The 27,566-nt window shown below is 38.2% G+C and overlaps 1 protein-coding gene across 2 annotated transcripts in view; it reads left to right on the top strand.

Annotated features, from left to right (window-relative positions):
* PGM2L1 (phosphoglucomutase 2 like 1) overlaps positions 1-18,611 on the top strand; it is a 71,338-nt gene extending 52,727 nt beyond the window's left edge. Inside the window, exons 6-14 of one of the 2 annotated variants that reach the window (XM_033405698.2) lie at positions 1,535-1,728; positions 2,580-2,769; positions 3,318-3,415; positions 4,122-4,302; positions 6,039-6,132; positions 6,459-6,588; positions 6,821-7,010; positions 10,694-10,827; positions 17,348-18,611. In XM_033405698.2, coding sequence (XP_033261589.1) covers positions 1,535-1,728; positions 2,580-2,769; positions 3,318-3,415; positions 4,122-4,302; positions 6,039-6,132; positions 6,459-6,588; positions 6,821-7,010; positions 10,694-10,827; positions 17,348-17,381 — 1,245 coding nt within the window. In that variant the 3' untranslated portion in view covers positions 17,382-18,611. Of the gene's footprint in view, positions 1-1,534; positions 1,729-2,579; positions 2,770-3,317; positions 3,416-4,121; positions 4,303-6,038; positions 6,133-6,458; positions 6,589-6,820; positions 7,011-10,693; positions 10,828-12,664 lie in introns of both variants that reach the window. The other variant, XM_004279787.3, reaches the window with a different exon arrangement.
* Positions 18,612-27,566: the final 8,955 nt, after the last annotated feature.

Raw genomic sequence — 27,566 nt, 5'->3', positions numbered from 1 at the left:
CTCAGATTTGAAATTTTTTCATCACCCAGAACTTAGGAAGAAACAGACATGCTTCCTCATCATCTTTCAATAATAGTGGGCAGAACTTTTTCTATTCTACATTTCCACTAAGAGGGGCATCTCAGTTCCAATTCCCTACCTTCCACATGGGCATTAAAACTCAGGAGCCAATATAAAAAAAAAAAACAAAAAAACTCAGGAGCCAGATAAACGAACAGTTCCCAAACTCCAGGTGGCCACAGCGTCAGCCCGCAGCTTTATCACTCTGGTTTTCCATTCTTTCCTTTTTTCCCACTGCCTGGAGTTTTCCCTTTCCTTCTTATGAACCAAGCTGTATGTTTTAGATAATACTTTTTCTACTTTATCTAGCATTTTGAGGTGTTTACAGAGTGAGAATTTTTAGGTCATGCAGTCTACCATATTGCTTGGTACAGAGTTTTGTACATAGCATATATTCAAAAGTATTCTTCTTTCCTTCATTCAGGATGCAGTAGAAGGGATTCATGTCAAATACATGGGAGAAGTTGGTATAGATATTCTCTAAGCAGAGTCCCTTCTAACCTTGAGAGCCTGTGAATTATAGAAATACATTTTCTTGCTTTTTTGTTAACTGTTCCTACTGTCTTGTTGATCAGGCTACTTGACAAACTGACAACTTAAATGTATTTTCATTAAATACTGAAAATACATATACTGAAATGTGTATGGAATAATTAGCATGTTAACTGTCTTTCCTGGAATAGACTTTATTTAGTGTGACATAAATTCTACTTTAATTTATAGCTGAAAAATAATTTCTTCTTTATCATATAACAGGACCATTTTATAATGCTAAAATTTCATAGTATCAAGTTTCATGGATACTCCATGGTTTCTTAGATCTTCATAGTATATATTTACCTATAGATCTAAGATTATGATTGTACATTATGGTATATGCATATTTTAGCATTGTCATAATGATGCCCCGATTATATTTTACTTGTATTGTTATTATTAGTATACTTATAAATGAGAAAATAATACCGGATCATTTTATTGAAAAGACCCTGTGGAATCATTACTATCAATATCCTTAGGTATTTATTAAGTTAATCCAGTATTGACATTTTCTACTTGATTAATTTGGTATGCTTTTTTTTTTTTAATAAATTTATTTATTTTTGGCTGCATTGAGTCTTTGTTGCCGCGCGCGGGCTTCTCACTGCGGTGGCCTCACTTGTTGCGGAACATGGGCTCTAGGTGTGCAGGCTTCAGTGGTTGTGGTACGCGGGCTCAGTAGTTGTGGCTCGCGGGCTCTAGAGCACAGGCTCAGTAGTTGTTGTGCATGGGCTTAGTTGCTCCGCGGCACGTGGGATCTTCCCGGACCAGGGCTTGAACCCGTGTCCCCTGCATTGGCAGGAGGATTCTTAACCACTGCACCACCAGGGAAGTCCAGGTATGCTTCTTTTTAAAGTCAAATATCTCTACTGTAGCTAAGAAAACATATGGCCAACATTTCAAGTAATTATAGCTGTGTTTACCTATCATCTAGGTTTATTGGGAAAACGGTGCTCAGATCACATCTCCTCATGATAAAGAAATTCTGAAATGTATAGAAGAATGTGTGGAACCCTGGAATGGTTCCTGGAATGATAATTTAGTGGATACCAGCCCACTGAAGAGAGATCCTCTGCAGGACATTTGTAGGAGATACATGGAAGATCTGAAAAAGATCTGTTTTTACAGGTATCCAAGTGGGAATATAGGATAATATTACCTTAGCATAAGATTAACAAATAAGAAAAAGCAATGGGGATAAAAATGTGTTGACTATTCCTTATATTAAAATTATCGTTAAATACTACTATTCATAAGTTAAAAAGTAGAAATAACACAAACGTTCAAATACTCATTAACTGATGAATGGATAAATAAAATGTAGTGTATCCATACCATGAAATATTATTCAGCAGTGAAAAGAAATGAAGTACCGTTGCATACTACAACATGGATAAACTTTAAAAATAGGCTAAGTGAAGTAAGCCAGTCACAAAGGACCACATGTTGTATGGTTACATTGATATGAAATGTCCAGTGTAGGCAAATCTATAGAGATAGAAAGAGAAAGTGTATTTAGCGCTACCTATGGCTGGGAAAAATGGGAGGATTAGGGTGTGGTGGCTATGGGGTATGGAGTTTTTTGGTGGGTAATGAGAATGTTCTAAAATTGATTACGGTAATGGTTGAACAACTCTGTGAATATAGTGAAAGCCATTCAATTGTATACTATAGATGGATGAATTTATAGCATATTAATTACCTCTCAGTAAAGCTGTTAAAAATTATAGCTGAATAGATGTATTCATTCTATATAAGGTAAGGAAATTTCCTCTAAAATTTGATTTTTCCTTACCTATTTCTATATTTCTGTAACTATTCCATAAATAGCTAACACTATTTTTAGAAAATATCATGGCTTGTTGAGTATATTTTCCTTATTCTAGCAAAATAAATTTTAGCTTTTTCTCTAGATTATTTTAATTATACCACAAATAGTGAGTTTTATGATACGGACTGAATGATATTTTCCTTTACAGGGAATTAAACTCAAAAACCACCTTGAAATTTGTACATACATCTTTTCATGGAGTTGGACATGACTATGTGCAGTTGGCTTTTCAAGTATTTGGTTTTAAGCCTCCAATTCCAGTACCAGAACAAAAAGATCCTGATCCAGACTTTTCTACTGTTAAATGCCCAAATCCTGAAGAAGGGGAATCTGTGCTGGTATATTTTTTCTATATTTAAATTATTATTAGTGTATTAAACTTTATCATATAGCCAGAACTCTTTGACAATTCAAAGATTACTTACAAAAGCAAAAACCACTTTAGTTTACATCTTTTAAATTATATTAGAGCCATATATTCTGTTTTGTTTGAAATCTTTATGGTGGATATCCCTACTTCTAGGCTTATTTTAAATTTAGCCAAACTAGATTAGCAGATGCAGACTATTATATATAGAATGGATAAACAACAAGGTCCTATTGTATAGCACAGGGGACGATATTCAATATCCTGTGATAAACCATAATGGAAAAGAATATGAAAACAAATGTATATATATGTATAACTGAATCACTTTGCTGTACAGCAGAAATCAATGCAGCATTGTAAATCAACTATACTTCAGTAAAATAAAGTAAAAAAAACAATTTAGCCAAACTATGTTCCTTCTAGAATTCATATCACTAACATAGTGCCCACATTTAGGAATATTACATTGAATTTAACATCTTCAATGCAATCCAGCTTTTTGGGTCACCATTTCAGGAACTTTCTTTGAGACTGGCAGAGAAAGAAAATGCCCGGATAGTGCTAGCCACAGATCCTGATGCAGACCGACTGGCAGTGGCAGAACTTCAGGAGAAGTAAGTAGAACCTCTTATTTGATTAAAAGCTTAAACTTTGAAAAATAGTTTTTGATTTTAAGTCTTATAGGCTCATTGGAAATAATAAAAAAAAAAATAAGAAAACAAATCTCCCGTAAGCCTACTATCCAGAGATAACCACCTAGGTTGATATTTTGACATTTCCTCCCTATGTTTTCTCTATTCAAATATTTAAGACATATTTGTTTTTTATAAAATTGTAATCATACTATATATAGTTTTGTATCTTGATTATTTCCACTTAATATTGTACTGTGAGCATTTTTCTCTGTCCTTAGATATTGTTTAAAATATTCATTTTTAAACTGGCATAGTATCCCAACAGATTGCTTTATTAGTGTAATCATTTCCTAATCATGGTGCTTTTGGTTGCTGTGTATTTTTGCCATTATAATGTGGTGACAAATGTCTTTCCATAAAGAGGACATCATATTATAACATATTTCTCATTAAGTAAGAAAATAAACATAACAGCATAATAATTTTTCCAAGTACTTTGCTGCCATTCCTACCCTAAGCTCTCCCTGGTCAGTTAGAGACGTAGTAGTAAATGTTTTCTCAAAAATCCCATACAGTAGTTTTTGGGTTTTCCTGTGTGAATGATGGTAATTTGTAGGTCCTGGGGTCAAGGACTTTTAATGAGAAGTTATAAAGGTCTTGACTTGAATTTTCATTCTCTCTACAGTGGTGATTGGAAAGTTTTCACAGGGAATGAGTTGGCAGCTTTGTTTGGGTGGTGGATGTTTGATTGCTGGAAGAAAAATAAATCAAGAAATGCTGATGTGAAGAACATTTATATGTTAGCCACCACAGTCTCTTCCAAAATTTTGAAGGCAATTGCAGTAAAAGAAGGATTTCACTTTGAAGTAAGAATAGATAATATCTCTGTGCTCCTTTTCTAAACCTATCTCTATAAATTAAAGCCATCTTCCCACCAAAACTGACTTTTATTGATTTCATTTCTAATTCCCGCTTTTTTTCTAATTCTGTTAACACTTTCTTAATCTTTTTGATTGTTTAGTAACCTTGAGCCAAATTCATCCTGTATGTGAGTTTCTGAAACTAAGATAGGACGTTCTTTAAAAATTGCTTTAATGTTTACTATTCCATACAACAGTATCTGGCTTTCATACTGAGAAAATCTGGCTCCGAGTGACCTCATCAATCGCATAAACTCCACTCCAAAAAATTGTAGGTGTCATTGACTGCATGTTTAGGCTCTTCAAGTTCAGTCTTAAGAAACATTAAATAGTCTCCTAGATTGCAAATTAAGACCCAATGATTCTACATCCAAAAAACAAATAATGACTCTCTCTCAGCACAGACCATTAACCTTTGTGAGCCTCGGGCAGTTAAACTGACCACTTTTATAGCTACTGGGACTGATGCCAATTAAGTTACTTTTCCTCTGCCAACTTTGCCAAATATCAGTGAAAAAGTCACCTCTGGGCACTTTTCTTGAGCCACAATCAAGCTACTGGTCTTAACACTAATTGGCTAACTAAAAGAAAATTGAACCTTCCTTAATGAAATAGAACTTCCAGTCTCTGGCTTTCTAAAGTACAAATAGCAAAACAGAAGAAATTGAAAATTTATTCAAACCTAAAATTCTGAATTACTCTAATGTTAACCTTTTCCTTGTAGGAAGAAAAATATATAATGAACACAAAAGAGAAAAAAGAACATGATTCTAAAGACCTATTTATAAATGTGCCTCCTTGTTTTTGTTGGGGGTGGGGTGCTGCAGAGATTTTTGGCTTTTTTTTTTTCCCAGTGAGGAGGTAGAGAGGTGAATGAGAAATCTTAAATTAGTAATGGAGAGCTCCAGAGTCACTGTGTATTACATGCTCTTTCTATTGACTCTAAAAGAGTTCATGTCTTTAAAATGAACAGTAGCTCATCAGATGAAAAGTCCTCAAATCTAATTTCCAAAGAAGGACTTAGTCACTTTTTGATGGTTTTATTTGGGCCATGCTGTTATGGTAAAAGTACACTTGGTTCAAGTATATGTTGTGATAATGTTAAAAGTGTATCATTAAAAAGCTTTAATGCCTTTGATTACTCAGATGGACTAAATTACAACCTTCATAGGCACTTTTATATTAGTGATTATAATACAGCTTAAAGGACAATATCTAAGAAGCCGTGTAATTGAATCCTGGCTCGATCTCTTATATGCAGTGTAATCTTGGGCAAATTTACTGAACCTCTGAGCCTCTGTTTCAGCAACAGAGTTTTTGTGAGCATTAAAAAAGATAATAATGTAAAGCACCTGTTACAGTGCTTGATAAATAGCAGATGATCATAATATATGTGTGTATTTATGTTACTTTGTGACTATATCATCACCACTTATTGGATTATATTTGGTGGATTACATCACCTATTTCTGTGCTTGATAAAATGGTAGGTCATCAGTCACAACAGTGTGTGTATCCATGCCCTTTATGACTATATGTTTACCACTATATAAATCTTTGTGGTGAAGACCATAACAGAAGATCACTATGGAAGTGTTATGTGCATTTAGTGACAGGCTTTTCTCTAATATGTATTTTTACAAGAGAGTCACTTAACTAGAATAGCCTCCTCTGCATTTCAGGAAACGTTACCAGGTTTTAAATGGATTGGAAGTAGGATAAAAGACCTCCTGGAAAATGGGAAAGAAGTCCTTTTTGCGTTTGAAGAGTCTATTGGTATGTAGTAAATACTAAAATATTTGAAATTTGAATGAGAGCATTTTTTAAAATATAGTTAATTCTGTACAGAGGAGTTTTTGTCATCTGGTTTTGCATTTTGAGTTAAAAAGAAACCACCGTGAACTCCGAAATGTGTAGATACATTTCTCATCGGAAAAAAAAAAAAAAAGACCTTAAAGGTCCCCTAAATACCTTCAGTATAGGTGGGTTTCATTTATTACTAGGCTTTTAAATTCATTCGTCCTTCTGAAGAAATGTAAAACTATTGAAATTATATATAGGCTTATGTTTTCCTTCTTTTTAAAGATGTTTTTAATTCTTAGGTTTTCTGTGTGGAACTTCAGTTTTGGATAAGGATGGGGTGAGTGCAGCCGTTGTTGTTGCTGAGATGGCATCTTACCTGGAAACCATGAATATAACATTGAAACAACAACTGATTAAGGTTTATGAAAAGTAAGTTCTACTCTTAGGAATTTGGCATTCTAATTTTTTTATTTTTTTGGTGCTACTTTTAACCTTCTAAATTTATTTTTGAGGAATAGTCATTCCTTTTTAAAAAGTACTAAAATTGTCTGCATTAAGGACTGCCACTTTCTACATAACACTGTAATAGGCTTATCTTTAATACATACTTTTCGAAAGAGTGAGTTGAAATCTGATTTTAACACTTTAAATCTCTGTGCAGATATGGTTATCATATTTCAAAAACTTCGTATTTCTTGTGCTATGATCCAACTACCATCAAAAGTATATTTGAAAGGCTTCGCAATTTTGATTCTCCAAAAGAATACCCAAAGTTTTGTGGGACATTTGCTATATTGCATATACGAGATGTTACCACTGGATATGATAGCAGCCAGCCTAATAAGAAATCAGTAAGTACCTATATTTTTTAAATTTTCAACAATTTGTAATAATTCATACTACAGTAAAATAGTTGAAGGTCAAGCCTGTGAGTTTCTTGAAACTAGGGTCCATTGTTTTTCTCCAGAGCAGTTGTAAGTTCACCAACTGGCTCTGACTCCCATCCTGTCCTCATCACTCCCCCAAGTGTATGCTACCCTTGTGGGTGGGGAGCGGGAAGGAGAATGAGAGAGACAGAAAGAGAAAGGGAGGGAGGGGAAAGGTGTGATGATGCTAAATAATGTTGAAAATAAAGTCTAAAAGCCCATAATTTTATCATATGATATCACTTACATGTGGAATCTAAAAAAATTATGCAAATGAGCATATTACAAAACAGAAGCAGACTCACAGACATGGAAAACAAACTTTTGGTTATGAAAGGGGAAGTGGGGGAGGGATTAATTAGGAGTTTGGAATTAAAATATATACACTACTATATATAAAATAGATCACCAAAAAGGACCTACTGTATAGCACAGGGAACTATACTCAATATCTTGTAATAACGTATAATGGAAAAGAATCTAATAAAAAAATTTTTAATTAAAATTTAAAAAAATTTTAATGTTTTACCTAATCATCTTAGCACCGAAAAATAAATAAATAAATAAATGCTTATAATTTCAAAGCTATTCATCTTTCTAGTTTTAACTTCCTTTTTCAACTTTATTCCCTATACCTCCAGCCAGATGGAATAACTTATAGTTTCTTACATATATACATTAAAATTTTTTTTTCTATTTTTGCTCAGGCTTTTTCCTCAGTCTACCTTTTCTTCCTACTGCTGCATATCCACACTTTAGCCATTTTAAGACTTCATGCAGATGTCACCTCCTCCACATACCCTCCAGGTCCCATAATCCGATATCGTCCTCCTGAGGTTTCATTATATATTGTGCCTTCCTCTTGTCATTTATCACTTTCTATCTTATGTTATCATTGTCTTGTTCATGGCAGATCCATTTCTAACATAGCTTTATGCCTGTCAAAGCTCCTGCCTACATAGTGGGTGCTCCACTAATATTTAAAAGCCCTATAGATTGCTGATTATATTTATTTTGTTATTGTTATGATTACAATTATTAGCCTAAATTTCTGTTTATAATTTCTGATGTTGTCTCAAGCTTCTAGGCGCATAATATATTTTGGGAAATCTGCAAGCCTTTTATGTAGAATACTACCCATATTCCCTTTGTGTATTTTCATCCAGTCAACAAAAATTGGTTCTCAGTTGTCATTCTGTGTGCACATATGTGTGTATCTATTTTTCTGTCTCCGTAAACTAATTGAAAAGAACCAAATTTTTTGCTTCTTTTTATTTCTCTAATGTTGCTGTGGTTAGAATAGTTCTTGGTGTGTTGCTTTTTTCCTCTTGAATCCCTTTAAAGTTTATATTTGTTATTCAAAGTGCTTTCCTATCTATTCTCCACTGATGCTTACAACAGTTTTGTAAGACTCATAGTGTAGATATTTGTTAATCCCCTAAGGTCACACACAGTGACTGTCAAAGACTTCCTGAGTTCTTTCTTCTCCAACTTCACATTGGCATTAACTGTGTGTTCAACAGGCATTTATTAAAACCCTTCTTTGCTACAGGCACAGGCCCACATACAGTAATGACAAAGACACTGTTTCTACACTCAGGAGTCTAGTGGGGAAATGGTCAAGTAAACAGTGGTTACTTTACAAAATGATAAGGGCTACTGGGGGTACATAAGGGTGCCATGGAAGAGCATAGGAAAGACCATTACTCAGATTTGAGGGGCTTACAGAAGGCTTTGCAGAGGACTTCTGTGAGCTCAGTCCTAGAGTCTGGGTAGGAGTTATCCAGATGTGGGAGGAACAGAGGATGTTTCAGGCAAAGGGAGCGGCAAGTGCTATGTCTGGAGGTGAGAAGGCATGTTTTCTTTCAAAGAACCACAAGGAATTCTCTACAGCTGTAGTGTGGAGTGCAAAGAAGAATGGCCTGTGCAGTGAGTGGGTTAGAGAGGGGCAGACTTCCAGGCAGGGAGATCAGTTAGTACGCTGTTTCAGTAATCCAGATGAGAGACGATGGGAGCCTGAATGGTAGTAGTAGTGATGGAGAGAGCCAGACAAAATTGAGTTAAATAGAGGATAGAATCGACAGGACTTGCTAGTTGATGGCCTGTGAGTGGAAAAGAGGGAAGGAAGGTCTCTGTCTTAAGCAACTAGTAGTACCACTGACTGAGAGAGGGATCTCACGGAGAGGACCAGGCTCGCTAGAGGGAAGGTACCATTGTCAACCCTTCTGCCCTAGTACAACCGCCATGGGTCCCTTGAGATACCTTCACAGACTGATTTGTGATCCAGGTAGAGTACCAGTGTTAATCCATATATTTAATGTCAGTAAAGCTTCACTTCTTTTTTTTTTTGCGGTAAACGGGCCTCTCACTGTTGTGGCCTCTCCCGTTATGGAGCACAGGCTCCGGACGCACAGGCTCAGCGGCCATGGCTCACTGGCCCAGCCGCTCCGCGGCATGTGGGATGTTCCCTGACCGGGGCACGAACCCGTGTCCCCTGCATCGGCAGGTGGACTCGCAACCACTGCGCCACCAGGGAAACCCTAATAAAGCTTCATTTCATGTATTAACTTTTAGGTTAAAAAAAATAGATATATATTTTGCACCCCGGTGGGTTATTTTGCCTGTCCTCTAGGATATGTGCACTCTGCTTTGGAGACTACTGATAAACTATCTGTGAAAGTGCTTTGAAATTCTAAAGCACTTTGCAAACGTAGAGGCAGTTTGGACTTCCGTACAAATAGACCTGGCTTAAACTTCTTGCTCTGCCACTTAGCTGATTACCTTGAACAGGTCGTTTATTCTCTTTGAGCCTTGTCTGTAAATTGGCAGTAATATTTACTTTGCAGGATTATTGTTGAGGCCTGGAGATCATGTGTGTAAGGTATATAATCCAGTGCCTGTACAATTATAAATGTTTATTAAATGGTACAGCTGTGAATTATTATGCATGTAATCTTTTGTATTTTACAATTCTTTTAAAAATATTTTTAAATTTTTAATTGCAGCTAAAAAAACACATAAAATTTACCATCTTAACCTTTTTTTAAATTTTTTTTAATTTTTGGCTGTGTTGGGTCTTCGTTTCTGTGCGTGGGCTTTCTCTAGTTGCGGCGAGCGGGGGCCACTCTTCATCGCGGTGCACGGGCCTCTCACTGTCGTGGCCTCTCTTGTTGTGGAGCACAAGCTCCAGACGTGCAGGCTCAGTAGTTGTGGCTCACGGGCCTAGTTGCTCTGCGGCATGTGGGATCTTCCCAGACCAGGGCTCAAACCCGTGTCCCCTGCATTGGCAGGCAGATTCTCAACCACTGCGCCACCAGGGAAGCCCCATCTTAACCATTTTTAAGAGTACAGTTCAGTAGTGTTAACCATATTCACATTGTTGTGCAACAGATCTCCAGAACTTTTTCATCTTGCTAAACTGAAACTCTATACCCATTAAACAAGTCTCCATTTCCCCCTCCTGCTAGCCCTTGGCAACCACGCTCCTACTTTCTCTTTCTATGAATTTTGCTACTTTACACACCTCATATAAGTGGAATGTACTTTACAACTCTTGAAAACAAGAAAGGTACCAAGTGTAATTGAGCTGTTGTTGCATTTGTGCATAGGTGCTGCCTGTGAGTAAAAACAGCCAAATGATTACGTTTTCTTTTCAAAATGGCTGTGTTGCTACTCTTCGGACAAGTGGGACAGAACCAAAGATAAAGTATTATGCAGAGATGTGTGCATCACCTGACCAGAGGTGAGAATTGACTTTAAATATTATATATATATAAAAGCTTTATTGAGGTGTAATTTACATTCAGCCATTTAAAGTATACAACAATGTTTCTTAATATATTCAGAGTTGTGGAAACATCACTATAATCAAGTTTAGAACATTTTCATCACCTCAGAAAGAAACCCCATACCCGTTCGCAGTCACTCTCCACTCCCCTCCTTCCCAGCCCTAGGCAACCACCGATCTACTATTTGTCATTACAGGTTTGCTTCTTCTGGACATTTCATATAAATGGAATCATGCAATATGTGGTCCTTAGTGACTGGCATCTTTACTTAGCATAATGTTTTCAAGGTTCATCCATGTTAGCATGAATCAGTACTTTATTCCTTTTTTAAAAAATTTGTTATCATGGCTCAATGATATTCCACTGTATGGATATACCATATTTTTTTATCCGTTTATCAGAGGATGGACATTTGGGTTATTTCCACATTTTGGCTATTATGAATAATGGTGCTCTAAATGTTTGTGTTCAAGTTTTTATGTGGACGTATATTTTCATTTCACTTAGGTATATATCATATATATATATAAGGAGTAGAATTGCTGGGTCATATGGTAGTTCTATGTTTAGGTTTTTGAGGAACTGCCAGACTGTTTTCCAAAGAGGCTGCATTATTTGGGAACTGAATTTTAATTTTTTAGTGAATTTATATTCTTGGGAAGGCTCTCTGAGCTTTAACTCTTTTTTTTTTTTTTTTTTTGCGGTATGCGGCCCTCTCACTGTTGTGGCCTCTCCCGTTGCGGAGCGCAGGCTCCGGACGTGCAGGCTCAGCGGCCACGGCTCACAGGCCCAGCCGCTTCGCGGCATGTGGGATCTTCCCAGACCGGGGCACGAACCCACGTCCCCTGAATCGGCAGGCGGACTCTCAACCGCTGCACCACCAGGGAAGCCCTGAGCTTTAACTCTTGATGAACATAAAGAATTGATCAACAAGTAGTTTGTTTATTGCCAAATTCTTATTTTCTACATGTAACATGATTTGACTTAATCTGGCCAATTAATATCCTTTTAGGAGTATAAATTGTGACTAAATTAACTTGACTTTAATAATATATTCAGAGGGTATTTAAACTTTTTAAACTTTCATAAGTAGTATCTCCTATAAGGTTGTCATTGATCAATATGTATTTGGGAAGGAGATTTTTTTTGGAATTGCCTTCAGAGCCCAAGTTACATTATTTAGTGTTTCCCTAATCTTTGTGTTTAGGAGCAGATTTTATTTCCTTTGGGGGAAAAAAGTGACCTCCTGAAGTCATTCAGAGCAGAGTGTGAAGTAAAACATATTGAATAATGCTATCTTTGGTTAAGACTGAAGGTTGATTATTAAAGTAAAAAAAAATTGATTTGTTGTGTAGCTTGTAAAATGACTGTGAAGGCAGTTTTAAAGAGGCATTCCTAGAAATGTTCTGGGCAGTGGCACCTCTTCAGGTGATAACTTTGAAGGGAATACTTGCTATTTTATAAACATCTCATTTTTTTAGTCACATCTCAGGAAGCCATTTTATCTTAATACCTGATATTGGTGTTCTAAGCCATTAAGTTATCTGATTCAGGAGAAATCTTTAGATATACTATAACTCATCCATGTTTCATGTACCAAGGAACTCCTTTTAATGCAGTTCAATTTCAGTTTGTGATAATGGTGTTTTCTGTGTGTGTGATTCCCCTCTTCCCACCTTTGGTCTCGATTTGTTTTGTTTTGTTTTAACTGAGGGAATTTCTCTTTCGTTTACCAGTTGTTTTAAGGCTATGAAAATAAAGAACTTCAAAACTCTTAACCTTTTTCCTCAGTGACACTGCCTTACTAGAAGAGGAATTGAAGAAACTCATTGAAGCTTTGATTGAGAATTTTCTTGAGCCCAGGAAAAATGGACTGACCTGGCGTTCTGTGTAGTGTTCACCAGTACGTCATTGCTTTGCACTGGCCCATGGAACAGAACAACCAAGAACTTCATGCATTGAACTCGAGTTAGCATTCTGTCTGTCTCATCTGGCCGAGTTATCTTTTTCCTTTTACTTTCTTTCTTTTTGGTTGGCTGACTAAACAAACTGTGTACATTTGAAATGAAATGGTCTGGAGAGAAATGATTCAAATTTTTTCATAATCTTGAGCAAAAGTCATTACATTAAAAGTATTATGGTAACACGTCGTTCTTCCTTCAACAGAAACAAAACAATACAAATGAGTTTTCTTAGTAAAGTGTGATTAAGCTTAGTTCCATATTCTTGTAATTGTGTATAGCATGTTTTTTTTTTAAGGCAGATAAATGCTATATAACTGTAGAATTAGTTAAGGAAATTAATCCATAGAATTGGCAAGAAAATGGCACTGTTCCCAGTATACTGTGGAAAAGTGTCATTGTTACATCACAGGTATTAACTTACAAATTAGAGTATTTGAAATGAGGTATTTAGCATTTCTAGCTTAGAACAGATGTTACAATATGTGGTTTCAGCACCTTTGTTTCGGGTGCTCTTGGTGCAGTGTAAATTTATTGTATGTATTTAAAATTCTGACATTTACCGAACATAAAACAGTAGTGGCAACATTCCTAGTGTCTTGGTTCTTGTCAAATTTCTCAGTGCCTTCTCAGGGCATGGTTTGAATTGAAATAGTGTTCTTGCATTGAATATAATTTAATCAGTTAATTTGCAGACAGTTAAAGAAAATCTTCCAAACTATATAGGTGCTTCCCCTCTATATCAAATAGGTTTGTTGATTTAAAAGTGTTATGAATGTAGGTAAAAATCTCAATAAAAGCAGGCTCAGTGTAACTGTAGTTAAGGATCTTCATGTTAGAATTGTGTCAGTTATCACAACCTCTAAGTAAAGAAAAATATCCAAACTAAGAAAGGAGCTGTGAATTTATTTAAAAGCCTAACCTTTAAATTACATTTTTACAAGTATATTTATTTCTTTATCACATGAAGTGATGCTCATTTTACTAAGAAATAAAACATCCAGATTTTAGATCTTATGAAACACTAAAACTACATGTTTTAAAACTAAAGTCCAGGACTTCCCTGGTGGCGCAGTGGCTAAGAATCCGCCTGCCAATGCAGGGGACACGGGTTTGAGCCCTGGTCCGGGAAGATCCCACATGCCGCAGAGCAACTAAGCCCGTGTGCCACAACTACTGAGCCTGTGCTCTAGAGCACACGAGGCACAAATAATGAAGCCCGCGTGCCTAGAGCCCGTGCTCCACAACAAGAGAAGCCACCGCAATGGGAAGCCCACGCACCACAACGAAGAGTGGCCCCCGCTCACCACAACTACAGAAAGCCTGTGCGCAGCAACAAAGACCCAACATAGCCATAAATAAATAAATAAATAAATAAATAAATAAATAAATAAAACTAAAGTCCAATTTATCCTAACATCTTGCTGACTTCTGTAGAATTTCTGATCGCAAGAATACTATTTATCTTTTTTAGTGTGGAAAAAAAATTTTTTTGGAAGGTCATTTTTAGTTGATTCTGCATCTTCTAAAAGAGTTAATAGAGAAGTGTTGTTTAATCTTCTTAAAGTGTATCCTATCCTATATAGCTCACAGAGTACTTAGTACATGTGGTATAGTTAAGAGGTAACAATAATGAGGCCTTGGATGTACGTAATTATACTAAACAAATTGCCTATGGGCGATAACTAGTATGAGAGAATTTATTTCCTAAATGATAATAATAATATAAAATTTGAACTGACTAGAATATTTATTAAATCATGGTTTGGTTTATTGCAGCTAACATTTGGTTGAATCCAGATAATCCAGACGTGAGTTTCAAATTATTGTATTTGGCACTATTGTTAATTTGTTCCTTCCTTCCTTTCTTGTAGCTGAGTCTTGTGTGACTGTAGATAATAGAGCTAAATGTAGAGCACTATTTCTGAATGAGTTTGTCTTCAAAGGCTTTGCACTAAAGACGGAATGTGTAGAATTTTTTGCTTTATTTGCTTTTGGGAATGTAGACTGTAATTTAGGAAATGGCCTATAATCTACAAAGTGGTATGAACAATGCTACATATATATATATATATATATGAAAAATACGTATATTGGGTTTTAGTATCTGTGTTTCAGTGACTGAAGAACAAAGTTGAGCTAAAATGATACAATAGCTCATTCATAATCACTAAAGTCGTGTCATACTGTCATTCTATTATAAATAGAACAGTTTTGAGTGCTTTAATATAATGCAACACTTGAGTCATCTTAATCAAGGTGAAAAGTCATTAAGGCTTGGATTCTTATCTCAAAAATTTAAAAATCCAAAGTTAAAATTAACAAAATTTTACAAATGTTCCTGAAGTGTATAGATTGAGGGAATTATTTGATTCTAGCCAAGCTCTTGAGTCTGTCTAAGCATGATATTTAACAAGAACTTGACATAGTGGGTGTACACTTGCCTAACAGAATAAATTCAGTAGCCCCAGCCAACCAAGGGAAACAGAAGTACTGGCCGGTAGGTCTCAGCCTTAGGATCTACATTGTTTATCTTTTTGTTTATGAATAATATCATGGAAATGAATGCATTCTCATTGAGTGTGTAAATCAAAACTGGTATTTTCTAGAGCTTTGGGGAAAAGGAAAGAATTAATGGGGCAAGATCAAAGCACTGGAAATAAACAGTAGAAATAACAATAGAAAGGTCAGTAAGGTGGCACAGGAAATGCTTCGTGTGAAGGGCAAAGTTATCACCCGAAAAGTGGGGAGTGAACTGGCTGCGGGCAAGTTGTTTACTTGTGTTTACTTGTTATTATGATGAGCAGATAGTGATGCTTTTGTTTTCCTTTATTAGTGACCACTAAAAAGAGACCAGGGAGGCCTTTGAGGAGGTGAGAAAAAGTACCTCTCTTACTGATTCAGTTCCTGCTAGGATGTTGTATTTTAGGATCATATGGGAACTGGGGAGGGGAGGATATAGCAGAAATAAAAAGGAATGAAATATAGACTGGGAAATAAGATCCATGAGAAAAAGTTCAAAGGATTAAGATCATTTAACTATGGAGGGGAGAGAGCTGTTGAGATAGTTTAATAACTCTTGAGTTATTAATTGAATCGTTTATTGAAGAACTCAAAAGTAGGAAGTTTGATAATATGACAAACTGTTCTCCATCTCCATCAAGGACAGAATAATAGGGAATAAGGATTTTTTTAAATAAAATTAAACATTTTAAAATTAAAGGGGTATACTAAATGGCTTTTTAAGGTTCCTTCCAATACTGTTTCTTTTTAAAATCTCAGGTTGGAACAAAGATGATGTCGTAAAGAGCACTGAAAATAACATTTCAGTTTCACTCCATACCTAGAAGAATTTAGCTCACAAGATAGTTTTTGTGTATGTTGAATAGTAGATGCATGAGTGCAGTCTTTATTCATTGTATAAAGACCTGCTTAATTTAACCTGCAAATTAAGTGAGACGTGAACACAATTTTGTTCATCTTGAAGAATGTATAGCATTATAGGATAGTTGAGAGGTTTGTTTTAAATATAAATTATTGTTATTTGGATGTTGTAACTTCAGCAGACAGAAGGTTCTAAGAGGTTGGATGCTTTGGAATATCTTTATATAGGGAATAGACCTCCAATTTCTTAAGCAAGTTGCTTCTGGAATTGATGCAACAAAGATATTAGCTGGAGTTTAATGGAGAAATGTTCTACGAACTGCTGCTATTGGTATTTCTCTTAGATGTTTTCCACTGATGTTTGTGATGCTTGAAAAATCCAGATTCTGCTTGGATAAATTTGTTTTATGCTTTTTTCTCTCTACCTCCCTCTTTCCCTAGGTGCCCTCCCACATTTTGTTACTGTGAAAAGCTGTTGTCCTATTACCTCACTGATAAGTGATCTTAACTGTATTCATTCAGAATGCTTTAAACTTATTCCTAAGCTGTTTTTGTTTATGGACTTTGGGTTATTTTGTTCTTATTGTGAAAATATTTAAGACATTGTAAGAAGTAATTTTAAATCTATTGCATAACCTTTTTTGGTTTTCTGGATACTACTATATATTAATTTATTATGGCCTTTTACAATTCACTTGTTTTCTGAAATTGCTCTAGAAACTGAGGAAGAAAGAGTCATACTAACCTAAATGAATGGTCAATTGATCTAGCATTCTATTTCAGGTTTCCTTGTACTTTGGGCATCCAAAGCACAAGATCTGAGATAATCTTTTTTCACATTTGTCCCTCAAAGCATCTTACCCTAAGCCATAAGAAGACTAAGTGGGAAGAAGAGAGTCTCTCATTGTCTGACTCTTTACACAGCCTGATTTTACTCCCAGTTTGAAACAAAGTTAGTGTTTACCATTGGTTACTTTAAATATTCACCATACTGTTGTATTCATTAAGACATTTGTTTGTTAATTCACGATTGTGTACTTAAAAAAGAGAACATAGAAGAATGAGTAAAGTGACCAAGATAAGGGCAAAGTGACATATCTAAAGTTTGCTTCTCAAATTTTTCCACCAGCATAATCCTCAAGCAGAGGAGCATGAATGTGTAGGGGAAGGGGCCTGAGAGCAAAATCAGAAGCAGCCTGCCACTCATGAAATTTCGTGTTCTCTCTTAAAAATGTAAGTGAATTTTGCATTCTCCATAATAAAACTGTTTTAGTATAAAAATGATTCCTTCAGTCTTCATGGAAACTGGTGCTGACAGAAAGAGGCACCGTGTTTATCACATGGGCTCTCAGTTTTCTCCCCCCACCCCGCCCTCAGTTGCTGCATATCCCTGGGGGTACCGCACTGACTCTAGTGTGAGAAATATAAACATAACACATACCAAGGATATTCCCTTTAGAAGCTGACTTTTGAAAGTATTCATGCCAAATTGAAGTGACCTGAAACAGTTATGTTACCACTGAACCTTGTAATATAGTCAGAGGTGTTGGCCAGTTTGTTCTGTTTAATTCTTTGGCATTCCTGGACTAAGAAGGGGCACCTGACTATCAGCTCCCTGAGAGCAAGCATCATGGTTTATTATTTTTTCATCTCCACACCACCTAGTATAGTACCTGTTGTAGAGTACTTAATGGGTGACAATAGGAATTATGGGATTTTATTTTAAAGAAACAAATAGTTTAGGAAACAATCGAAAACGTTCATTTTCTGATTCAGCTTTTAAAACAATTCTCAGTACTGAAGTTTGTTAAGCACGCACACCCTTAAATACCGTTTCTTCGGAGAGAGAAGAGCATATTCCTATTTCGAAATTGTATGTAAGGCCTAGTGTTTTACACTCAAAGCAAGATGTTGGCCAAGAAGGCTAAGAAAGTGTCTGTGTAGACTTAATATCATTAGTATTAGTGCCATTATGAGCCTGCTAGGGCTGCTTTCCAAGTGAGTCACAACTAATTTGATACTGTTTGGTATATTTTTGTTCAGTGTTATGATTCATCATATATCTTACAAGAACCACTCAAACAAGAGTTGCATCTGTATATGATGAGGCCTTGTGTTATAGGCTAAAACAAACTCTTTGTATACATCATTGAATATGCCAGATAAAATATATGCAGTTAAGAATTATTTATTTTTTTGTGTAGCAGTAGTTCAAAATTGTGCCCTTGTTTTAATAGTTTCTGTCAACATCTTCTTGTTTTTCCTTGCAAAAACACCAGGGTGTATCATAAGTACTGCCTATGAGAATTTGCATTTAAGTATTTGTGTGTGTGGTTTTCGTGTGGTTTTAGCCAAATGAAGTGTTATCAGTAATAAACAGGTCTCTTCATAGGCATGAGTTTCTGTGTAATTTTTATTATCTTAGATACTGTGTAGTTTATAAAGTTGGCTATCCAAACTGAACACATTCTTGATATATATACATGGCATACCCTAGAAGCAACTTTGACCCTAAATGAATATTACAGCTCATTACTCAGTAAATATTTCTTGATTGGTTCATCAGCAGTCCCAGAAGAAAGGACTACCATTAAAGTTCTTTCCACCTTATTTTTCTCCATCTCTCCTTCAGCTGACCTAATTTTTCTGCCCATGTTAGCATCAGCTAACATAATAAAAAGTTAAAGGTTTGGAAATCTCTCAAAGAAGTAACTATATAGCTGTGATAAAGTGGTGGTCATGGGATTAGTTTCCAGGGTTGTTAGGACCCTGTAGTCCTGGTCTCCACTGCCTGCCTTCCTCTGATCAGGCTTAAAGGTAAGATGAGTGAGAGTAACATTCTACAAGGTTATTTTATCACCTTCTGCATGGAATGTTCTGGGAACCATGCTAATCCCATCCCTCCCACTTCTTCCATTTTATTGTTGTTCATAGCACATAAACAGTATAACAAATAAATTTAAGTAGTAGTATTACCTGACTCCATAGTCTCCATTAGTGTAGCTTTTTCACTACTTTACCACTGCCTAGAACAGTGCATGGCACCATAGTAGGTTCTCAGTAAATGTTTATTGAATGCATGAACCCATCTCATGTTTCTGCCTGCAGCAGAAAAGCACTAAATTCTGCACTGATTCTGCATACGCACAGAGTTGCACATGATGAGAAATATGCAGCAGTGATACCACCAGCTTTAGAGATTTATAAACCCATTAATCAACATCTCATTCAGGCAACACCTACTTCTTGCTGCCTCTGGGTCATCTCTACCCATGTCCTCCTGAGATCTCGAGCTCAGCATTTTCTTCCTGCTTTCCTGGCCCCGTATCTTCCTGGTTTGAAATCTCCAAGTCATCTTTGATTTCTCCTGCCACTGGATATGTGCTATTTGACAAGTTCTTTAAATTTAACAGTCTCTGAAGGTAAGGGCAAGGCCATTGATCTGAGACTCACCTAAAACAGGGACCAAGAAGCTAATCCCACCTAAAATAATAATAGAACTGTTATCCCCAAGGGAGAAGAGTTCATGTGTATATAAATGGAGATGTCTTGGAGGAGGGATTATAATAAAGATGTTTATTCCCCATTCTACCTCCCTGTCTTCCCCAAACTAGCACTTCCTCATTCCTAGAGTGATGTGACCATTCTCCTGTTTATTTCCCTCTCTTTACCTCTGGTTCTAATCATTAAATGGTCCAGTATTGCATGTAATTTGCTTAAATTACTTCTTTGACCTTTATCCCTCTGCTTCATTCATTCATTTTATAAATATTTATTGACCTGGAAATATGTAGGAACCAAGAGCACTGCAGAAGGCTAAGAAATAGGAAAAAGGACACAGCAACCAGGTTACTGCTGGAACAGCCTGTTCGGGACACTGTTCCCACCGCCCTCAACCACCAGATCACCTTTATCTTTTCCTGATGTCTTTGGATTCAAAGTACCTGGAGAGAAGGCCCAGCGGGCTGGACTTTTGTCACATGCCTGCCTCCTAGCTGAAACTAGAGCCTGAAAAGGGAAAGATTTGACCCCCTCACCTTCCTTCTGAATGGTAGCAGGAGACAGGGCACTGCAGTTACCCTTCCATCAAGACAGTGAGAGGAAGTTAATTGACCAATTGGAAATTGTGGTGCAGACAAAAGGTGACAAACATCCGCTACAGTGCCAGAGGGAGTGCTGGAGAAGAAGCAAAAGCTCGGCAAAGGAACAGGGGGGACATCTTAAGCGCAGAAGACAGCACGAGTGTGCAGAGAACCATGAGTAGTTCGGTCTTGCGACACTGGGAGTAGGGATGAGAGTGGAGAGGTGGGAGAGGGCCCTGTGTGCTGCGCTGCTGCGGAGCTTGGACTTCAATCAGCAGGTAATGAGTCACAGGAAGGTTTAAGCAGAAAGTCTCCAAGAGAGGATGGTGGGGATGGGGGAGGTATGAGAGAATCCACCACTGGAAAGAATCTTAAAGGTCATCTTATCCAATCTCATCATTTTCTGCAATATGGCTACCAAATGAGGATATATATTTGAACCTCTCCAGTGACAACTTGGCAAGACACGTTGTTCCCTTTGAAAGAAAGGCCAGTAGAGAGTTCTTTATTGTGTTCAGCTGAAATCTGCCTCCTGAAGCTTCTACTCTTTGGCTGCACTTGGAAACTCAATGTTATACAAAAATCCATTTCCTTGTCACTCAAAGACTTTTCCCCTCAGTCTAAATATGCATAATTCAGCAACCGTTCCTTGTGTTACCTGTTTTTTTTTTTTTAAACATCTTTATTGGAGTATAATTGCTTTACAATGGTGTGTTAGTTTCTGCTTTATAACAAAGTGAATCATTTATACATACATCCCCATATCTCTTCCCTCTTGCATCTCCCTCCCTCCCACCCTCCCTATCCCACCCCTCTAGGTGGTCACAAACCACCAAGCTGATCTCCCTGTGCTATGCAGCTGCTTCCCACTAGCTATCTATTTTACGTTTGGTAGTGTATATATGTCCATGCCACTCTCTCACTTTGTGCCAGCTTACCCTTCCCCCTCCCCATATCCTCAAGTCCATTCTCTAGTAGGTCTGTGTCTTTATTCCTGTCTTACCCCTAGGTTCTTCATGACATTTTTTTTTCTTAAATTCCATATATATATGTTAGCATACGGTATTTGTTTTTCTCTTTCTGACTTACTTCACTCTGTATGACAGACTCTAGGTCCATCCACCTCACTACAAATAACTCAATTTCGTTTCCTTTTATGGCTGAGTAATATTCCATTGTATATATGTGCCACATCTTCTTTATCCATTCATCTGTTGATGGACACTTAGGTTGCTTCCATGTCCTGGCTATTGTAAATAGAGCTGCAATGAACATTGTGGTACATGTCTCTTTTTGAATTATGGTTTTCTCAGGGTATATGCCCAGTAGTGGCATTGCTGGGTCATATGGTAGTTTTATTTTTAGTTTTTTAAGGAACCTCCATACTGTTCTCCATAGTGGCTGTGTCAATTTACATTCCCACCAACAGTGCAAGAGGGTTCCCTTTTCTCTACACCCTCTCCAGCATTTATTGTTTGTAGAGTTTTTGATGATGGCCATTCTGACCGGTGTGTGACCTAATTTTTAGATCCTACTCACCTTCCTGATCACCCCATGGACAATTTTCAAAGAGCTGGGTCCAAAATTAATATAATACCAGGAGAGGTGGGGTGGAAACCAACCTGAGGCTAAATCAGGAAAGCTGGATTGGGGCAGGGGTGGAAGAGATTTATTCTCAGGTGAGCAGGGAGCAAGGGCAGAAAAAAATAAAACAGTAACTGGATCAGAGTTTTTTCCAATTGTTTGCCATTCCCACATATGCATGCTTCCCCTGGTGGATAGGGATCCGTGTCCCGTGAAACAAACTCAGAACCTCTGCCCTGGAAAGAACCCAAATTCAATGGAAGCATCTCTCTTTACAGTGAGGAAAGCCTGAGGGTCAGGTTGGAGATCCACTTTGAGTCCACAGAGTGGATTTCTGCAGAACCCAACTCATCTTCTTCCCAATCTGCTGCTTTCTCCCCCATGACCTGGTTAAAATTCATTCAGTGAAATTGAACTATTTGTAATGAGGTGGATAGACCTAGAGTCTGTCATACAGAGTGAAGTAAGTCAGAAAGAGAAAGACAAATACCATATGCTAACACATATATATGGAATTTAAGGAAAAAAAATGTCATGGAGAACCTAGGGCTCAGACAGGAATAAAGACACAGACCTACTAGAGAATGGACTTGAGGATATGGGGAGGGGGAAGGGTAAGCTCTGACAAAGAGAGGCATGGACATATATACACTGCCACACGTAAGGTAGATAGCTAGTGGGAAGCAGCCGCATAGCACAGGGAGATCAGCTCGGTGCTTTGTGACCACCTGGAGGGGTGGGATAGGGAGGATGGGAGGGAGGGAGACGCAAGAGGGAGGAGATACGGGAACATATGTATATGTATAACTGATTCACTTCGTTATAAAGCAGAAACTAACACACCATTGTAAAGCAATTATACTCCAATAAAGATGTAAAAAAAAAAAAATTCATTCAGTGAATCTTAGTCTTCAGCCATAAGGAGTCCTCCCTCCTTGTAATCAGTAGTAAACTAAGGTCCAGAGAAGAGAAGTGATCCCCTGAGTCACAAAGCAGTTCAGGGGCAAACCTGGGACTAATACTCAGGTCTCCTGACTGGTAGTCTCTTTCTTCTTCTGTACAAATATTTAGTAACCTACCAGGAGCAGGACAGTGAATAAAAAGTTGGTAAGGTGTAACCCACATCTTTAAGAAGAAAAAAACAATTAGGATGCAATAGAAGTGCAGTAGTAGAGGTAAACATAGAAGGGTGCAGGAATAGAGGGGCATCTGTGCTGGATCCAGGAAGGGCTCTAAAGAATCGCTGGGACTAGAGTGGAGCCTTGAAGGAAGAGCAGGAGCTTGTCAGGTAGAGAAAAGAGAACAGACCTTGCAGACACAGGAGACAGCAAAAAGAACGCAGGAAGAAGCATCCTGCGGAGGCTAGATAATAGGTTTCTGATCTCGGCCAACGGCATTTCCGATTTTACGCACTTTTTTTGGGTGAAATGCCTGAAGTTCCAACTATCACTCTGAAGCTGACGACTACAGGTCTGTGTTTTTAGGCCAGACCTTCCTTCCAAGCTTCAGAGCCACACAACAGTTTTCAAGTCATCTCTACCTGGATGTCCCACGGCACTTCCAACTTAAGTTGTCCAGGCCTAAGCTTTTTTTCTCACACCTGACTACCCACCCCCCACCCCACCCCCGGTGCCAGTAAGCTCGCTCCTTCTCCTCTATGGACTGTCTCAATGCGTCGTCGTTCATTATTTCTTCTCCCTCCCCACCCCTCCCCCACACTGAAATAAGCACCTGGAGCTGCCAATCTTACTTCCTAATGCATGAAAACCCCTTACTGTAACAGGATGGAGGTGAGGATTTTTTTTTCAATTGAAACCGAATAAAATATGGAGTCATATGATTACTAGGGTAATGGAGCCAGCCTGAAGTTCTGGAAGTTTGGTTGTACCATCCAGATCCATCTAGCCTTTCTAAGCCAGCCTAAGACATGGCTTAGAAACAATTCCTGGTTCTAAGGCTGTTTGGGACTTAGGAATGGCAGCAAGAATTCTGGAACTTGCCTGGTTAGTTGACATGCATTCAGTCAGCTTATGTGGGGAGATTGGCTCAGTAGGAAACTGGGAACCCTGGGACCCCATTCTCTACTTTCCAGTTTCCAGAGTTGGGGCTGTCTTGTCGTTTACCCACTGAGCCTCGCCTTCACTTCCAATAACTCTAGCCCAGCCAGGATTTGAGATCCAGCTGTAGTTGTCAACTGAATTCAGTTATTGTGGAGTCTTGTTGTACAGTATCTATAAAACTCCCCCTTTCTCTTCTTTACCTTGTAGTAGTTAAGAACACACGTTCTAATTTCAGAGCGCCCAGTTTCAAAAACCCCCTTTCTATCAGTTACTAGCTATGAGACCTTGAGCAATATGAAAGCCAGCCTCCAAGAGGGCCCCCAATAATCCCTGCCTGGCAGAAGTCATGGCATCCTACTTCCAAGATTAGGTTATAAAAGCCTCTTTCTCTTACATCTCGGTACTCTTTCTTGGATCATTTGCTCTGGGTGAAGCCAGCTGCCATGTCATGAGCAGCCCTATGGAGAGGCACATGTGTGAGCTTGGAAGCCCTGACCATTCCTGTGGAATAGGAGTGTGGGTGCTGCTTAACTGGTGGCTCTGGCTCCGTGTCTCAGTGAGATTGCAATCAAGATGTCAGCTGTGGTTGCAGTCATGCGAGGTTTAGGATCAGCTGGGGCTGGAGGATCAGCTTCCCAGATAGCTCACTCACATGGCAGGAAGCCTCAGCGCCTCACCACATGGGCCTCTCCATAGGGTTGCTTGAGGGTCCTCACCACAAAGCAGCTGGCTTCCTCCAGAGTGAGTGATCCAAAGAGAGAGCAAGGCACAAGCCACAGTGTCTTTTATGACTTAGCCTCGGAAGTGACACACTGTCATTTCTGCAAAATTCTGTGGTCATACAGATCAATCCTGATACAGTTTGTGAGGGACTACGCAGGAGGTGGGGATCATGAGGGCCGTCTTGGAGACTGGCTATCACAGACAGAAAGATGAAATGACCAATTTTGAACATGGTATGTTTGAGACACCTGAGAGACATCCAAGTGTAGATGACAAATAGGCAATTGGAAATATGCGTCTGGAGCTCAGAAGAGAGGTCTAAGCTAGAGATCTAAATTTAGAAATTTTCAGCATATTTAAAGCCACGGACATGAATATGATCACCTAATGACAGTATGGAGAGGAGAGCCTTTGCCTTTTGGAACTTCCACATTTACTCTTTTTATATTAAATTTAAAGTTATAATTTAATCTAATTTTGCATGATAAAGTCTTTAAAATAAATAAGATTAGAAAGATAACAGCAAACACCCATTTACCCACCACCTAGAACAATAAATGTCAATATTCTTTCTCATTTGTCTCATATATTTTCCTTTCCTATAAAACCCCTACCCAATCCAATTCCCTGCCTTGACTCCTATATTGGTTAGATGTCTTTCAATTGGTTAGTTTTGCTGAATAATAAACTACACCCCCAAAGGACTTGGTAGTTTAAACCAGTATTTATATAGCTCACAATTCTGCAAATCAAGAATCTGTGCTGAGCTCACCTGAGTTGTTCTTTTGGTCTTGGCTAGGTTCATTTCATGGGTTGAAGTCAGCTACCAAGTTGTCTGGGAGCTGGATGGCCTCTGCAGGGATGGCTCCTCTCTGCTCCATGTGGTCTCTTGTCTTCCAGCAGGCTAGGTCACGTCTGTTCACGTGCGCGGCAGGACAGGATTTCAAGAAAAAGAACTGAAACATGCTTTTGAGGCATCTTGAGCCTTAAGCATGCCTCTGCTTCATTCCATTGGCCAAAAATGTCACAAGGCCACTTCAGATTTAAGGGATGGAGAAATAGTCTCCATCTTTCGATGAGAGGAACTGCAGTGTCACAACTCAAAGGGTATGGATTCAGGGAGGACTGAAGGATTGTGACCGTTTTTATAATCTACCACAGTATATATACTCTCTAATTATTCACATTCCTCCCACAGGCAAAATGTGCTTACCTCCATTCCAGAACCCCCAAAAGTCTCTTGCAATTATGTCATCAGGCTCAAAGTCTAGGATCTTATCATCTATATCAGGTTTGTAAATGACTTGATAAATGTTGTTCTTTCTGACCTTGATATCTATGAATTTAAAAGATAAGTTATTTGCCTCCCATACACATAGTATGCAGTGAGGCAGACAGGATAACATCAATAGACATGACATTTCCATTCAAGAAGGAGAAGCATGAAAGGTACATAGACATCCTTAAACAGAGCAATCTTGGACTCCAGGTAGATGAAGGTTGTCAGGTCCCCTATCCTGGGAGAGGGAATATTCCTTGCTCAGGCCTAAATTCTACTCCCTGGGAGTAGTCCCCTGGTCTATTGATCTCTGCTTCTTTGCTCTGCTCTCTGAACTATCCTTTGTCTATCAGCTTCCTTGGCTACTTCTGACAAAGTGGCTCATATTGGCAGCTGAGTGGCAATTTGAATTATTTCAGTCCCTTTCAGTCCTGGCTGGTGGCACTTTCACATGTGTGACTCATTTAAAAATTTTGTGGGTTTTCTATGTATCTGATTATAGTCTACCCCATACTCCAAATGACACATACACAATCGTTTTGTTTGTTTGTTTTTTTCACAATCGTTTTTGAGACATCGCTCTCAATTTTATCAGTGCTATTTTGGAATTAGATATCTGTGGATATTGCTCTTAAGATTCCAAGAAGTTTTTTTGTCTAGGAGTCTACTAGACATCACTTTAATTCTCTCAAAGTTCTTTATAAAGTGTGTTACAGCCACACCTTTGATGTGATTCACATCTCCAGGCTATAGTTCCTTGTAAAAATTCTTTGCTGGCTAGAGAGCCTCAAGATGAAGAAAGTTTTATTTTTTAACATAGTTAAGTCCTGCCCCTCTCTATTCTCTCTAAATTCATGTTTCAAGCAGGCCAGTCTTTTCTTTAGCTCATACCTCTCTTCCTGTTATAAAGTTATCATACCCAGCTGGAAGAACCCACCTGACACTTTCAACATTCTGCTTAGAAATCTCCTTAGTCAAACCAAAAATTTTTGAGTATTTTTCCTCCACATTCCAAGTTACCATAGGCAACAGTTTTGCCAATTGTTTTGCCACTGTAAGACACAGATTACCATTTTTCCAGCTTCCGGTCACAATTTCCTCACCATTTTCCGAGACTTCACTGTTTGCTTGCCATTTTTCCAGTCTCCACCCATCCCTGATCCCAAAGCCAATGCCGTGAATTTGGGGGTTTTTGTTAAAGGTAGCATTTCAGACACCAATTTCTGTAACAACTTTTACTGCAAAACAAACTACACACAACTTAGTGGCTTAAAACAGCAAGTATTTATATATATCACAGTTCTGCAGTTTGGCAATTTGGACTGAGGTCAGTAGGCTGGTTCTTCTGGTCTTAGCTGGGTTCACGTATAGGTGGAGGCCAGCTGCCAAGTCGCCTGGGTGCTGGCTAGTTCAGGATGGCCTCGGCTGGGTCGGCCGAGCTCTGCCTCACGTAGCTCCCATGTTCCCGCAGGCGAGCCCAGGCTTGCTCACATGGGTGCCCGTGCAGGGTTCCCAAAGAGTGGGCCACAGCATGCAAGTGTCCTTGTGCTCAAAGCTGGCACACTGTCCCTTTTGTTGCATTTTATTGGCTAAAGAACGGAATAAGGCCTTCCCAGATTC

Source organism: Orcinus orca, chromosome 8, assembly GCF_937001465.1.
Source record: "Orcinus orca chromosome 8, mOrcOrc1.1, whole genome shotgun sequence".
NCBI lineage: Eukaryota > Metazoa > Chordata > Mammalia > Artiodactyla > Delphinidae > Orcinus > Orcinus orca.
This window is presented reverse-complemented; position numbering and strand designations above follow the sequence as displayed.